The 15997-nt window shown below is 44.8% G+C and overlaps 1 protein-coding gene across 6 annotated transcripts in view; it reads left to right on the top strand.

The window, feature by feature from the left end:
- Positions 1-15997, top strand: part of LOC121458920 (islet cell autoantigen 1-like protein) — a 47568-nt gene that overhangs the window by 30262 nt on the left and 1309 nt on the right. For 5 of the 6 annotated variants that reach the window (XM_041668314.1, XM_041668316.1, XM_041668312.1 and 2 more), the window contains exons 8-11: positions 389-474; positions 2764-2807; positions 9227-9469; positions 11316-11390. In XM_041668314.1, coding sequence (XP_041524248.1) covers positions 389-474; positions 2764-2807; positions 9227-9469; positions 11316-11390 — 448 coding nt within the window. The remainder of the gene's footprint in view (positions 1-388; positions 475-2763; positions 2808-9226; positions 9470-11315; positions 11391-15997) is intronic. The other variant, XM_041668317.1, reaches the window with a different exon arrangement.

Here is a 15997-nt window from a genome sequence, read left to right as displayed (position 1 = left end):
TGGATTAAAGGCGTGCACCACCACTGCCCTGCTAAAGTTGCTTTTTAAATTTTTATATAATAAATGCTTCAGTTGATAGTATGTTATTTAGGCAAAATTATGTGGCTGATTTCTCCTCAGAATGGAAGTGGAACATGTTTAGCTATGTGCTGAGGACTGCAGTGCAGGCCAACAGCGCAGTGTGTTTTCCTTGAACCCACCACAGGTTGCCAGGATGAAGAACGGTGTGCAAGGGGCTCAGTGCAAATTACACCAACCACATTCTCGTGACTCTCTATTCAGAACTATTTCTATTTTATACGGTTGTCTAACGTTTTTACGCTCCTTTTGTTTGAAAAAAGGAATAGATTTTTTTTTTCAATCTACTTATTACATTTTATATCCTTAGCGACTACAAGACAAACCAGGCAATGTCACTGCAGACAGCAAGGAAGAAGACGCAGAAGGCAGCTGTCTTACTGCAAACCTCAACAAGTAAGTCAGCGAACGCTGTGGTGACGACTCCAGACTCTCACGAGGAGGGCTGTGCACTGTGCCGAGAACTGAGTTCCACTGGGGAGCCTGGAAGGGACAGCAGGAGCAGGGGCAGGGCCCAGCTTAGCCACTTAGAGAAGCCCATCTCCAAGGACACAGCTGAGACTAGGGGCTAAGGCCTTACTCTGCCCGCTTCCCTGTGCTCGGCCATGTTCTTCTGCTGCCCAAGACAGCGCCAAACTCTGCTGGTAGTGACAGGTACTGTTGAGTGGTGATTCCCAACCATATTATTTCTCTTTGGGGAATCCAAACTAAATGTCTGTATGTATAAAACATATAATTTAAGCTTACCTTGATTCCATGTTGACATTTGAAATCATGAATGAGGCCAAGTAGTGGTGCATAGCTTTAATCCCAGCACTCAGGAAGCAGAGGCAGGTGGATCTCTGTGAGTTGGAGACCAGCATGGCCTACAGAGTGCGTTTCAGGTCAATCAGAGCTACACAGTGAGATCCTGTCTCAAAAAACAAAAACAAAACAACAATAAGTCAGGACTAAATAGTTGAATGGAGTTTTTTTATTCTCACAGAGAAGCTTTATTGAAAATCTTATGCATCTTCAATAGTATAAAGCTATTCTTTTATCAATCAAGCAAAGTCCCAAACATTTTCATCCAAGTTGTTTAAACATATCATATATGTATACTATCATTGGAAACTTCATTCCAAATCCTAAGTTTCTATTTACTTTGAAAGGATTTTTTTGTTTTTGTTCTTAGTATTTTTTTAAAGATTTATTATGTACACAGTGTTCAGCCTCCATGTATGCCCGCAGGCCAGAAGAGGGCACCAGACCTCATTACAGATGGTTGTGAGCCACCATGTGGATGCTGGGAATTGAACTCAGGACCTCAGGAAGAGCAGTCCGTGCTCTTAACCACTGAGCCATCTCTTCAGCTCCCCTGTTCTTAGTATTTTTTAAAGTTGCTACTGTATTAGTCTTTAAGTGTCTTTTAAGACGTATTAAAAGCCTTCGGTACTGACAGCTGCAAAGCCCAGGAAGAACAGCTCAATCTCTCCTGTTTCTATGCTCCACTCCTGTTACAAGGTGTTCTAACTCAGCATATTAGATACCTACTGAAGTGACCATTGACTAGGGATGTCATCAGCTAGCTTGTCTTATCTTCTTTGGCAAATATCACTTTATTATTTAAAGTAGAATGCCACAAAGTGGGGTGTTTGTCTCCTCTATTTTAGTTCCTACAAGTTAAGTAAAGGCCACCCCAGGCCCCAGTGGTTTAAAATGGAACACCACGCTCTGCAGCCAGAAGCTCTGGGATACACAGAGCAAGGGCGCTTACCCGAGGTGTTTGTACAAGTGTTCCAACTCTCAGACTTTAAAAAAGAATTTTGGTATATTTGCATAAACATACTGAGATATCTTAGGTATAGGATCCAAGTCTAAACATAAAATTTATTTATGCTTTCTTATATATTTTTAATTGATTAGGATAATTTTAATTCAAATAATAAGGTTCAAAGTCTATAGGCAATACTCTAAAACACAGTAAAGTCAGCTTGCTGGCATGCAGTGGTTTCTTCAGTGAGAGCAAAGACTCCAGAAATTTCCGCATAATTCTACACATGTTCCCTGCTCTTTTAGATGTCCTTACTAAAAAGAAGAGATGGTAGACAGGAAAGGAACTGGTGTGAGTTGTGTGTGACCTGAGGCAATGTTACTCTCCTTTAAATCGTGTGTTCATAAAACAAGCCTCGTGGTAACGAAGTTTTCCATTTCTCCTATCATCTTGGTGTTCAAAAGGCTGTGGACATTCTGGAGTTCAAATTTCCAAATAAGGAATTTTCAGCCTTGTTTTGGTCCAGTGCCTAAAATCCTGATAAAGACTGAGTTAGTGTTTCCTGAAATAAGGGGTAGGAAACCAGAACAAGGAGCCAGACGGTGGTGGTGCGGGTCTCTAATCCTAGCAGAGGCAGGTGGATCTGAGTTTGAGGCCAGCCTGGTCTACAGAGTGAGTTCAAGGACAGCCAGGGCTACAGAGAAACCCTGTCTTGAAATCCCCCCCCCATAAAAAAGGAAAAAGAAGGTAAGAATAAAGCTTTTTACAGTCTGTACAGATATATAAAATCTATAGAAATAGGGCATACTCTGTTACAGACTTGACCTACCAGACAAGTTTTATGTACCTCCTGAATTAAAATTATAATTACATGAACCTGAGAGCTATGATCCTCAAACGTATTTTAACTAATGTCTCTGTTTTTACTGTAGGGTAGCTTTGTCAGAAGAGGAAGAAAGCGGTGAGAGAGAACCAGGTAAGATGGCAGACGCCTTCACCTGAAATGGCTATATTTTAATGTCAAAATAATTTGTCACTTTTTCTTTTTCCAAAAGTTTTATTTTTTATTACTTTATAAATAATACCATTTAAAATTTCTACTTCCTCCCCTCCTCCCACTTCCCTCCTGTTCCCCCATTCCCTCCCCCTCCAGTCCTAAGAGAGGGCAGGATACCCTGCCCTGTGGGAAGTCCAAGGCCCTCCCCGCTCCATCCAGGCCTTGGAAGGTGTGCATCCAAATAGAATAGGATCTGAAAAAGCCAGTACATGCAGTAGAGATAAATCCCAGTGCCATTATCATTGGCTTCTCAGTCTGCCCCAATTGTCAGCCACATTCAGAGAGTACAGTTTGATCCCATGCTCGTTCAGTTCCAGTCCAGCTGGATTTGGTGAGCTCCCATTAGATCAGGCACACTGTCTCAGTGGGTGGATCAACCCTCGTTGTCCTAACTTCCTTGGTCATATTCTCCCTCCTTCCGCCCTTCAACTGGACCTTGGGAGCTCAGTCCAGTGCTCTGATGTGGGTCTCTGTCTCTATCTCCAACTGTCGCCGGACAAAGGTTCTATGGTGATATTCAAGATAGTCATCAGTCTGATTACAGGACAAGGCCAGTTCAGGCACCCTCTCCTCCACCGCCCAGGGTCCTAGCTGGGGACATAACCGTGAATACCTGGGATCCCCTCTAGAGCCAAGTCTCTTGCCAACACCAAAATGGCTCTGTCAATTAAGATCTCTCCTTCCCTGCTCCCATATCCGCCCTTCCTCCGTCTCAACCATCCCACTCCTGCAAGCTCTCCCCAACCCTCCTCTTCTCCCTTCTCTCTCCCCTTCCTCCCAACCCACTCCCATGCTCCCAACTTTTGCCCAGCAATCTTGTCTGCTTCCAATTTCCAGGAGGATCTATAGATGTTTTTCTTTGGGTTCACCCTATTAACTTTTCTAGGATCGTGAACTATAGGCTCAATGTCCTTTGTTTATAGTTAAAATCCACTAATGAGTGAGTACATACCATATTCATATTTTTGGGTCTGGGTTATCTCACTCAGGATAGCGTTTCTTATTTCCATCCATTTGCATGCAAAATTCAAGATGTCATTGTTTTTTTTTTTTACCGCTGAGTAGTACTCTAATGTGTAGATGTTCTACACTTTCTTTATCCATTCTTCCATTGAGGGGCAGAGTGTGCTTTGAGTCCTTTCAGTTTTGGTTTGTCAGCTGCAGTCTTTGCGTTGTGGATTACCTTAAGACTTATGTTTAAAAGATGCAATATTGTAATAGTCACAACTCAACACTGATCACAAAGAGTGAAAATACTAGTTTCAAAAAATCTTCTAGAAGCTGGAGAGGTGGCTCAGAAGTTTTAAGAGCACTTGCTGATTCTTTCAGAGGACCTGGGTTTGGTTTCCAATACCCAACATGGCAGCTCACAGATCAAGGAACCAGATATACATATGGTGCACGCATGCACACACGCACACACACATATTAGGCAAAACATTCATATACATAAATATTAAAAATATGAAATCCCAGCCAGGCAGTGGTGGTGCACAATTAATCCCAGGACTCAGGGAGGCAGGCAGATCTCTTTCAAAATGAGTTCCAGGACAGCCAGAGCAACACAGAGAAACCCTGTCTTGAAAAACAAACAAACAAAAAAATCGAAAACCGTCTACATTTGTGGAATCTCTTGTAGCCCAAGATGGCCTCAAACTGGCTAAAGATGACACTGAACTTAAGATCCTCTTTACATTGCTTCCAGAGAGCTGAAATTATAGAGGTGTGCCAACATACCTATCTTATGTAGTTCTAGGGTCTGAACCCAGGGCCTTGTACATGCCCAGCAAGACACTATCAACTGAGCTACACCCTCAGGCCTATTTTGAATTTTTGATGTCTCAATTTATATCCTAATTTTTTGAGCTAGGATCTCTGTTTAGACCAGGCTGGCCTCAAACTAGCACAGATCCACCAGCCTCTGCCTCCCAAGTACTGGAATCAAAGGTGTGCACCATAGTGCCCAACCTTTGGGTTTTGTTTTGTTTTCAAGACAGGTTCTTGCTTGTACACAGCTCCAGCTGTCCTGGAACTTGCTCTTTGGACCAGAGTGATCTTGAACTCAGAGATCCAGTTCATCAGCCTCTGCTTCCCGGCTGAGATTAAAAGTATATGTCAGGCCGGGCGGTGGTGGCACACGCCTTTAATCCCAGCACTCGGGAGGCAGAGGCAGGCGGATCTCTGTGAGTTCGAGACCAGCCTGGTCTACAAGTGCTAGTTCCAGGACAGGCTCCAAAACCACAGAGAAACCCTGTCTCGAAAAACCTAAATATATATATATATATATATATATATATATATATATATATATATATATATATGTCACCGTACCTGGCTTCAGTCTTTGTTTTTGATTATTTAGAATTGCATTTATTGCAATTGGTGGTGGTGCATGCCTTTAATCCCAGAATTTGGGAGGCAGAGGCAGGCCGCCAAGTTCTGAGTTCTGAGTTTGAGGCCAACCTAGTCTCCAGAGAGAATTCTAGGAGTCAGGGTTTCACAGGGAAGCCCTGTCCTGAAAAAAAAACAAGACAAAAAAAAGTTACATTTATTTGAGTGTGGGACTGTGTATGTGGATGCTCGCACGCCGCGGTCCACGTGCAGAGGTGAGAGTTGACTCCCTTCTCCTACTGCTTGTCCTCAGGATCAAATGTTTGTCTGTTGGGCAGCAAGTGCCATATCTGCTGGACTCATCTTACACCTTTCTCTTAACAATGTAGTTACTGTTGTTTTCACTATCTGTTGGTTAGGCCATTGCTAATGGCACGCATAGCGTATGCATCATGTTTGTATTACAGAATTGTAAAATATGTGAGTTTTATGCCTTCTGGGTTATGTGTGTACTGCTTTCCTCGCTAGCTTCCCCTTCCCCCTTTTCAAGACAAGGGTTCTGTGTTGTCCTAGATGTCCTGGAACTCGCTCTGTACACCAGGCTGGCCTCGGACTCACAGCAATCCACCTGCCTCTGCCTCCCGAATACTGGGATAAAAGGCGTGTGTGCCACTAGCGCCTCGCTTGCTTTTTCATTTTTACAAGACAGCTTTTCTGGGTCTGGTATTCTTGGCTACCAGTTTCCATGGATACCGTGAACACCTCACACCATCTCCTGAGCTGTGAGTATTCTGTGGCATAGGCTGCTCCAAGCAGAACCAGACGGCTTTATGTACACTTGCTTTAACACTGGGGAGTTTACTGAATATCCTCCTCTGACTTTCCTGTGCCTTCATAGCCCCCTCTAGGTCTGGGAAGTCTCTGGTTATTTGACCTTCTCACCTCCCTCTTGAACTACAATGACTGGATGTTGACTCCTTAGTGCTGTGCTGCATTTCTTGTTTCCCCAGTTTCATATTTTCTACTCCAGTTGCCTGGCTTTTAATCCACAAACTGTGTTTTCACATTGAAGACTTTGTGGCTGCCCTTCCAAAATGTCAGTTTTGATTTCCTGGGCCAGTGGACACTTCCACTGTTTCACCACTAGATGGCGCACCGTGTGAATTCTGAGCCAGTGAACACTTCCACTGTTTCACCACTAGATGGCGACCAGCGTGATTTCTCTGAGCCAGTGGACACTTCCACTGGTTCACCACTAGATGGCGCCCCGCGTGATTTCTCTGAGCCAGTGGACACTTCCACTGGTTCACCACTAGATGGCGCCCCGCGTGATTTCTCTGAGCCAGTGGACACTTCCACTGTTTCACCACTAGATGGCGACCAGCGTGATTTCTGAGTCAGTGGACACTTCCACTGTTTCACCACTAGACGGCGCCTCGCGTGATTTCTCTGAGCCAGTGGACACTTCCACTGGTTCACCACTAGATGGCGCCCCGCGTGATTTCTCTGAGCCAGTGGACACTTCCACTGGTTCACCACTAGATGGCGACCCGCGTGATTTCTCTGAGCCAGTGGACACTTCCACTGCTTCACCACTAGATGGCGCCCTGCGTCCACGTTTGCCTCAGGTTTCCACCCTGGGGCACAGTGACTGACACCTGAAATCTCAGCACTCTAAGGTTGAAACAGTAGGATTGCCACCAGTTTGAGGCTATCTTGAGCTTTTCCCCCTGGTTCTTTCAGGCAAAGTAGCTGGCTATGGTTTAGCCTATATGTCTGGCAAGACTGACTTTTTCCTGGGGCTCTTAGCACAGCTTCTCTATCTCTGAGAATGTTCTTAGGGTTGAATTCTGTACAGCAAGAGGGTTATGAATCCTGTTCTGTTTGATGGTTGACCTCTGAGTGGCCCCTTCGAAACTGAGTGCTTGTGAGGAGAGGTAGCTGGACCTTAGGTGCTCTTGGCTTGAAACTACCATTTTCTCTGCAGTGATAAGGGACAGAAGAACAACTCTATTGTCACCTCCAGCACCCTGAAGAGACAGGCCCCCTAAATGTTTTGGGGACCTCAACTCAGGAAAACCCAAGATTTATGGCTTGAGAAAAGAATTCCAGAGCTAGGTAGTAAGAAGCAGAATTGCACTCTTATTAAAGATTTATTTATTTATTATGCATACAACATTGTCTCCATGTATGCCCGCACGTCAGAAGAGAGCGACAGATCTCATTAGAGATGGTTGTGAGCCATCATGTGGTTGCTGGGAATTGAACTCAGGACCTCTGGGAGAGCATCCAGTGCTCTTAACCTCTGAGCCATCTCTCCAGCCCCTCTTATTAAAATTATTAAGAGGAGGTTGGGCATGGTGGTGCACACCTTTAATCCTAGCACTTGAGAGGCAGAGGTAGGTGAATCCCTGTTGAGTTTGAGACCAGCCTGGTCTACAAAATGAGTTCCAGGACAGCCAAAGATACACAGAGGAAATCTGTATTGAGAAACAAAAGAAACCACACACACAAAAATATTAAGAGGAGTATAGATGGAGGTTTCTGTCTTACTGCTGTTCAGTCCCAAAGCACACAGGTTATATTAATTACAAATTGTTTGCCCTATTATCTCAGACATTTTAAAAAAATATTTATTATGTATACAATATTCTGTCTCTGTGTATGCCTGCAGGCCAGAAGAGGGCTCCAAGCCTTAGTACAGATGGTTTTGAGCCACCATGTGGTTGTCGGGAATTGAACTCAGGACCTTTGGAAGACCAGGCAATGCTCTTAACCACTGAGCTATCTCTCCTGCCCTATCTCAGACATTTTATTAACTAGCTCTTACAACTTAAGTTAACCCTTAATTCTATGTTTATCCACATGACTTGGCACCTTCTATCAGTGAGGCATTCTCTCTTGCTTCCTCTGTGTCTGGCTGGTGACTGACTTCCCAGAATTCTATTTGGTTGCCCCGTGTATACTTCCTGCCTGGCTACTGGCCAATCTATGTTTTATTAAACCAATATGAGTGATAAATCTTTACAGTGTACAAAAAACATTATCCCACAGCAAGCAGAAGGCTGGAGAGATGGCTCAGTGTTTAATGGGTCCTGAGTTAATTCCAAGGAGCCACATAGTGGCTCACAACTCTCTAGAATTATAGTTTCATGAATTCCAGTGCCCCTTCTAGTGTACAGATGTACATGCAGACAAAAGCACCCATATACATAAATAAATAAATCTCTAAAAAATATTAATAGTGGAGCTGAAAAGATGGCTCAGTGGTTAAAAATGCTGGTTGCTCTTCCAGAGGACCCAGGTTGGATTCCCAGTACCCACTTGGTGGCTCACAACCATCTGTAACTCCAGGTCCATGTGATCTGACACCCTCTTTGTCCTCTATGGACAACAACCATGCTCACTGGTACATGTACATACATGCAGGCAAACACTATACATATAAAATAATATGAAAACAAGGCAGGGATTGCGCAGATGTCCACAAGGGCCTGAGTTTGGATCCCCAACACCCATCCAAAACGTCTGGTTGGGGGTGGGTGGAATGGCTCTTGCCAGCAAACCTGATGACTGAGTTCATTGCCCAGGAACCACATTGGGTGTAAGAAGGGAACTGTTACATAGTTTGTGACCCCTGGGAAAAGACCGCAGACTCAATCCAACTATAATTTTAAAATCTCTTGATAAACTGGTAACAGGATGAACAATCTGAGCCAAATTTGAGACTGCCATCAAGGAAGGAGGAAGAGTATAGGAAAGGGTTTTTGTTTGGTTGGTTTTATTGAGACTTTAGACCTGGTTATTCTGGAACTCCCTCTCTGTAGACCAGGCTGGCCTCAAACTCGGAGATTCACCTGCCTCTGCCTCCCAAATGCTGGGATTAAAAGTGAGCCACCAACGTCCGTGCAAATATAGTTGTTTAAAATCATGTTAATGCCATAAGGGAAAAGCAGAATTAGTTCTTCTACATCCTCCTCTCATTTCCTCTTTCTGTTCTCAACCAGCAGTGGCAAAAGCTCTGCCTAGAGACTCGCTGGAAGGAGATGACTTTGAGAAGGAATTCGCATTTCTGAACAGCCTCCTGAGCCCCACTTCTTCGAGTGCTAGTGAGCTTACCCAGGAATGCCAGACAGCCTGCGGGAGCCCCAGTGCTGGCCTCACAGCCCAGGAGCCTCCGGTGGGATCCTCCCAGTTCCTCCCTTCACAGCTCTTGGACCTCGGCCTTCATGCGGAAGGAGCTTCCAAAAGTAAGTGTTGACGAGACATTTGGACGCGTGCTTTGTGTTTGCTAAGCAAAACTATTGCGGTTATTGATGCTAGAATCAAGGGAAATTGATTTTAACTTCACCACTACAAGATAAAATCTGCAGTTACAGCAGTCAACAGGAAAAAAACATCAAATCCAAAGAGCACTGTGGTTATCAAGAAGTCTGAAACAAGGGCTGTGTCCTCGCTGCCTCCTCCAAACCCATGTGTTCCCCACTCCTGGGTCAGATGATGCCACCACCACCCCTAGAAAAATTTGGTGTATATTTTTACCTACAAGATTCAGAATGAGGAGCTGGAGAGATGGCTCAGAGGTTAAGAGCACTGGCTGCTCATCCAGAGGTCCTGAGTTCAATTCCCAGCAACCACTTGGTGGCTCACAGCCATCTGTAATGAGATCTGGCGCCCTCTTCTGGTGTGTAGGCAGAACACTGTATACATAATAATAAATAAAATAAATAACTGCTCAGACTCCAAGCAGAGCTATATAAAAAAAAAAGATTCAGAATGAGAAAAAGAGGTGGGGGCAGCCGGAGTGGAGGACACTGGAGTTGGAGTAGGTGGGGATATGGGCAGAGGGCTGTCTAGAGGAGGAGTCACCAGCAATCCCACTGCCCTGTGTCCATGGCCACACGTTGGGAGTCGTCTGCCCCTGGACCTGGGCTGTTGTTGTCACACTGAGCCCAGTCTGGCTCCAGTCCACTCAGAACTTCACACGGTTGCCTGTGTTGCTGCAAGAATCCATCATCAACCCCTCAGCTCCCCCTCCACACTTCTGGTGTCAGCGCGGCCTTTGGGATAAATATGTCTGCATCTTCTCTCTCACCTCCAACTCACTGCAAAATACCATTTTCCACCACCAAGTACTTTTTTTTAAAATGTTTTCTTTATTTATTATGTGTACAGTTTTCTGTTTGCATGTGCACTTGCAGGCCAGAAGAGGGCAGCAGACCATTACAGATGGTTGTGAGCCACCAAGTGGTTGCTGGGATTTGAACTCAGGACCTCTGGAAGAGCAGTCAGTGCTCTTAACCTCTGAGCCATCTCTCCAGCCCCACCAAGTACTTCCAGATCCCTGAGGGAACCATGGCGGCAGCAGCTGCTTTCTTCTGCTCCTTCTCCTTTTTTGGATTTTTGAGACAAGGTTTCTCTGTGTAGCTCTGGCTGTCTTGGAACTCACTCTGTAGACCAGGCTGGGCTGTAACTCACAGAGTGCTGGGATTAAAAGGCCACTATTGTTCCTTCAGCTCCCGTTCGGTCTTCACGTGATCTCAGACTCACGTCTTCTAATCCAATCCTTGAACTTTCTAACACACACGGCAGTGGTGTTCACATCCTCTGGGACTGAAGTGACTTGGTTCCTGTTTTCATAGCTGTGTAGTTTCTCTTATATCCTTGTATCTCGTCCCCCAGATACTGTGTCCTGAAAAACTTCCATTACATCCAGCAGCAGTCAATGTCTGTGCTTTATAGTAAAACGCTTCTGTTCACACTGAATCTAAAGGCAAACCACAGGCATATGCAAAGTGATTAAAGGATTTGTTAATATCCTAAAAGTAAAAATGGGCATTATTAGCCCATCATGTCTAGCACAGTAAACGAGCAATCCTTAATATCAAATACGGAAAGGAAGGAAAAACAGTAATCCAACAAATCAGAAAAAGTGTAGAAACTGCAAACCTCTCTCAATATCCTTAGCTATAAACACACTTCACTCTCTATTAAGCTACACACTAAGGAGAGGGCTTGGCCAATCAAGAGCTTCTCTGGCACAGACAGGAGGATCTCGCTGTTGACCCTTGTTTCTCTGTCTGTCCTCCCCCAAAGGCTGGGGCTCCCAAGAGGGATCAGAACACCCAGATACCCTGCCACTGCCTTCACAGCGTCCAAAGAAATTAAAATGTAAGTCATTTCTTTGCATTCATTAATAGTAAAATTCAGGAGAATTTAGAAAAGGACCACTTTGCCTCATAGTGTGAAAAAGCCATGCATAATCCGTGGTAGGCATGTGCTCCATCACTTAGCCACCCAGCTCAGAAGATGACTTGGATAGGAATGACCCAGGCACCTCGGATACAACCTCAAATCTGTGGGATTAGCGCTGTGTACCGACATGGGCTGCCATCCAGCTTCCCCATCCGCCGATCTCATTGCTTCAGATGCTCCAATTGTCACTGGAAGGACAGGCTTTGTGTTTTGGTGACAGGGCACATCATTTGGCCTGATGATTGCCACGTAAGGATAGGTGGTATCCTCCTGAACACACGATTGGTCTACACTGCTCTAAACTGGCTTGTCTCTTCCCATGCATAATCTCTTATCCATTTGAATTATTTTTTGTAGTTTATAATCACTATAACCTAATCATTTTTTGCTCAAATTGTTCAAGTGTTGGGCAGACTTTCAAAATTCTTATGATAGCAATACTTTAAATTTTTTCAACAAATTTAGCATTATAGAAAAACAAAAAAATTGGGCTGGAGAGATGGCTCAGAGGTTAAGAGCATTGCCTGCTCTTCCAAAGGTCCTGAGTTCAATTCCCAGCAACCACATGGTGGCTCACAGCCATCTGTAATGGGGTCTGGTGCCCTCTTCTGGCCTGCAGGCATAAACACAGACAGAATATTGTATACATAATAAATAAATATTTTTAAAAAAATGAAAAAATAAAGTATCCCTATGTAGTGTTTGGTTTTTCAGAACATTGCCACACTTGGCAACCATAATCCCTGCAAACCACACCTGGTTCTGTATTTTGTGTGTTCTGAATTTTTTTGTTGTTGTTTCTTGTTTTGTTTTGGTTTTTCAAAACAGGGTTTCTCTGTAGCTTTAAGAGCCTGTCCTGGAACTCGCTCTGTAGTCCAGGCTGGCATTGAATTCACAGAGATCCTCCTGCTTCTGCCTCCCACATTCTGGGATTAAAGGCATGAGCCACCACTACCCAGCTCTGAACTGAAATAATTTAAATGGCAGACAGGGACCTCACTGTGTAGCCAGGCTGGCCTTGAACTCTTGATTTTCCAGCCTCAACGTCCTGAGAACTAGGATTATAGGTGAAGGCCTATAATATCAATCATTAGTAATTTTACATAATGTTTATTATAGTTGTTGAATCATAATTTTTTTCTCCCTGCTTCCTTCTTCCCGGTCCTCCTCCCTCCTCCTCTGTGGTGCTGGGTATAGAACCTAGGGCCTTACATGCTAGACAACCTGCTCGCTGCATCCTCAGCGCCTGGACCGTGATCTGTTTCCTCTCTCTGTACACTAGCATTCTGCTGTATTGTGGCTCATGGTTTAGGAGCTTTAGTCTGTGGTCAGTTGGTCACTGCTTCTGCACATGTGGCAACAGAGTATATCATGGCCGGGACTTGAAGGAGGCCTGTTTACCTCACAGAAGCCAATAACCAAAAAGGGAGCAAAGGTTGCAGTCCCAGTGGCCCCCGGTTATGTAGCTATAGGTTGTGTGTGTGGTGCTGGCCTGGACGTGCTAGGAGCTGTACCTGTTCCTCAGCCTGCTCCAGTGCAGATGGCGGAGGACAAACAGTGCATGTGGACTTGTGGCAGACAGTTATGACTCACCAAACACAAAAAGTGAAGACACAAAAAGTGAAGACACATGGGGGCTGGAGAGATGGCTCAGAGGTTAAGAGTATTGCCTGCTCTTCCAAAGGTCCTGAGTTCAATTCCCAGCAATCATATGGTGGCTCACAACCATCTGCAGTGAGGTCTGGTGCCCTCTTCTGGCCTGCAGGCATATACACAGACAGAATATTGTATACACAATAAATAAATATTAAAAAAAGAAGACACTACCGTGGACTTGTGGAAGACAGTCATGGCTCACCAAACACAAAAAGTGAAGACACTACCGGGCATAGTGGCACAGGCTTTAATCCAGCCCTCGGGGTGTGGAGGCCCGTGGATCTTTATGATTTCAAGACCAGCCTAGGCCATATAGTGAGTCTCAGTCTCAAACAAAAACAAGCAGAGGTCGTGAGAAAGACACTGTTTACCTGTATGTCGGAGGCTGCTTTGCTTTGTCAGGGAAGGAAGAGTAGGGAAAAGGCGGTGTCAACTCTGGGTAAATAGTAATATTGAAAAATCTGTAACTTAGAAATTAACACAGCCAGGCGGTGGTGACGCATGCTTATAATCCCAGCTCTTGGGAGGCAGAGACAGGCAGATCTTTGTGAGCTTGAGGCCAGCCTGGTCTACAGAGCGAGTTCCAGGACAGACTCCAAAGCTACAGAGAAACTCTGTCTCAAAAAACCAAAAAAATAAAAAAACTAACTCATGCTAAGCAGTGATGGCACACACCTTTAAACCCAGCACTTACTTGGGAGGCAGAGGCAGGCGGATCCAGCCTGGTCTACAGAGCAAGTTTTAGGACCACCAGGGCTACCCAGAGAAACCCTGTCTCAAACAAACAAAAAGGGAGAAAAAATTAACTCATTAAGTGTTAATGTAAATGCAAGCTGAAACTGAAATCCAGGACCCAGAGACAGCTGAGAAGTAGAGTGTTCATCCATCAAGTACAGAGTGGACTCAGTCTATCACATAATTGAAACAATGTAAACCTGACATGTGCACCAGCCATGACACATACTTCTAATCCCCAGATGCCAGTACTCAAACATTGTAACAGGATGAGCCAGGCCAGCCTGGGCTGCGTAGCAAGACTGTTACAGAAACAAAAATAGCAACAAGACAGCCCCAACAAAACACATAAAAAAAAAAAAAATAAGAATGCAATACTGTGGCTACAATGAGAAGAAAATACCCATATTCACAAGGATGGGCCAGAATGAAAGAGAAGGGAGACTCAATTGGGAAATTTCCTCCCTAAGACCAGGCAGTAGGCAAGCCTATAGGGCATTTTCTTAAATAGTAATTGATGGGGGATGGCTCAGCCCGTTGTGGGTAGTTCCATCTCTGGACTGATAAGAAAGCAGATGGAGCAGGCCATGGAAACAAGCCAGTAAACAGCCTCTGCATCAGATCTGCCTCCAGGTTCCTGCCCTGTTTCAGCCTCTGTCCTAACTTCCTCCCCAAGCTGCTTTTGGTCATGGTGTTTGAATACAGTACCCCAAAGACAAGGGCCTTTGGAAATGACCTACCGCAGGACAGTGGTGGTGCACACCTTTAATCCCAGCACTCGGGAGACAGAGGCAGACGGATCTTTGTGAGTTCAAGGCCAGCCAGGTCTACAGAGTTAGTTCCAGGACAGCCAAGTCTACACAGAGAAACCCTGTCTCAAAAAACCAAAACCAAGCTGTCTTAGGGTTTCCATTGCTGTGAAGAGACACTATGACCATGACAACTCATAAAAAAAAAAAATTAATGGGGGGAGCTTACTTCCAGTTTCAGAGTTCAGTCCATCATCACGGCAGGGAGTGTTGTGGCGTGCAGGCTGACATGCTGGAGGAGTAGCTCAGAGTCCTACATCTTGCAGTCATCCGACACACTAGGTAGTATCTTGAGCATAAGAAACCTCAAAGCCCAGCCACAGTGACATACTTCCTCCAACAAGGCCATACGCACTTCAACCAAGCCATCCTCCTAATAGTGCTACTTCCAATGAGATTATGGGGGCCAATTACATTCAAACTAGCACACGCAAAAACATACAAGAAAACCACTTGGATTTCTTATCAAATGTTCTTATCAAAATGTGTTAACTTTTTTGGGGGGTGGGGGTTAAGACAGGGTTTCTCTGTGGTTTGGAGCCTGTCCTGGAACTCACTCTGTAGATCAGGTTGGCCTCAAACTCAGATCTACCTGCTTCTGCCTCCTGAGTGCTAGGATTAAAGGCATGTGCTACCACCACCCAGCCGTTTTGTTTTGTTTTGGTTTTTTTTTTTTACCTTTTTAAAGTTACCTTTAGAGAGGGAAAAACATGTGTGTTTCTCTCCTTCTACTATGTGCGCCCTGGGGATCAAACTTGGCATGTATGTAATGTATGTAGCTGCTGAGCCATCTCCCCAGCCCTTGCTAGCAAATGTTTTGACAAGCACTGGGCATGATGGAACATACCTGTAATCTAGAGGATCACAAATCTGCAGCCAGCCTGAGCTACACAGCAAGAGCCTGCCTCAAAAGAGAAATAAAAATTAGAGTTTTTTTCCTTTATGTCTAACATTTTTCAAGTATGACATTATTTATTTAGGTTTTTTTGAGACAAGGCTTATCTGTATAGCCCTGGCTGTCCTGGAACTGGCTGTGTAGATCAAGCTGGCCTTGAACTCAGATCTACCTGCCTCTGCCTCCTGGGATTAAAGACCTGCGCCATCACCGCAAGGCTAAATATTTTATGTGCATTGGTGTTTTGCCTGCATGTATGTCTGTGTGAGGAAGTCAGATTACCTGGAACTGGAGTTAGACAGCTGTGAGCTGCCATGTGGGTCCTTGGAACTGAACCTGGTTCCTCTGGAAGAGCATCCAGTGCTTTTAACCACTGAGCCATCACTCCAGCCCCAATAAAGAGGCCTTTAGCAGAGTTCAAGTTTTCT

Source organism: Microtus oregoni, unplaced genomic scaffold (genome assembly GCF_018167655.1).
Source record: "Microtus oregoni isolate MIOR12 unplaced genomic scaffold, Mior012 000018F_ref0000195, whole genome shotgun sequence".
Lineage (NCBI taxonomy): Eukaryota > Metazoa > Chordata > Mammalia > Rodentia > Cricetidae > Microtus > Microtus oregoni.
This window is presented reverse-complemented; position numbering and strand designations above follow the sequence as displayed.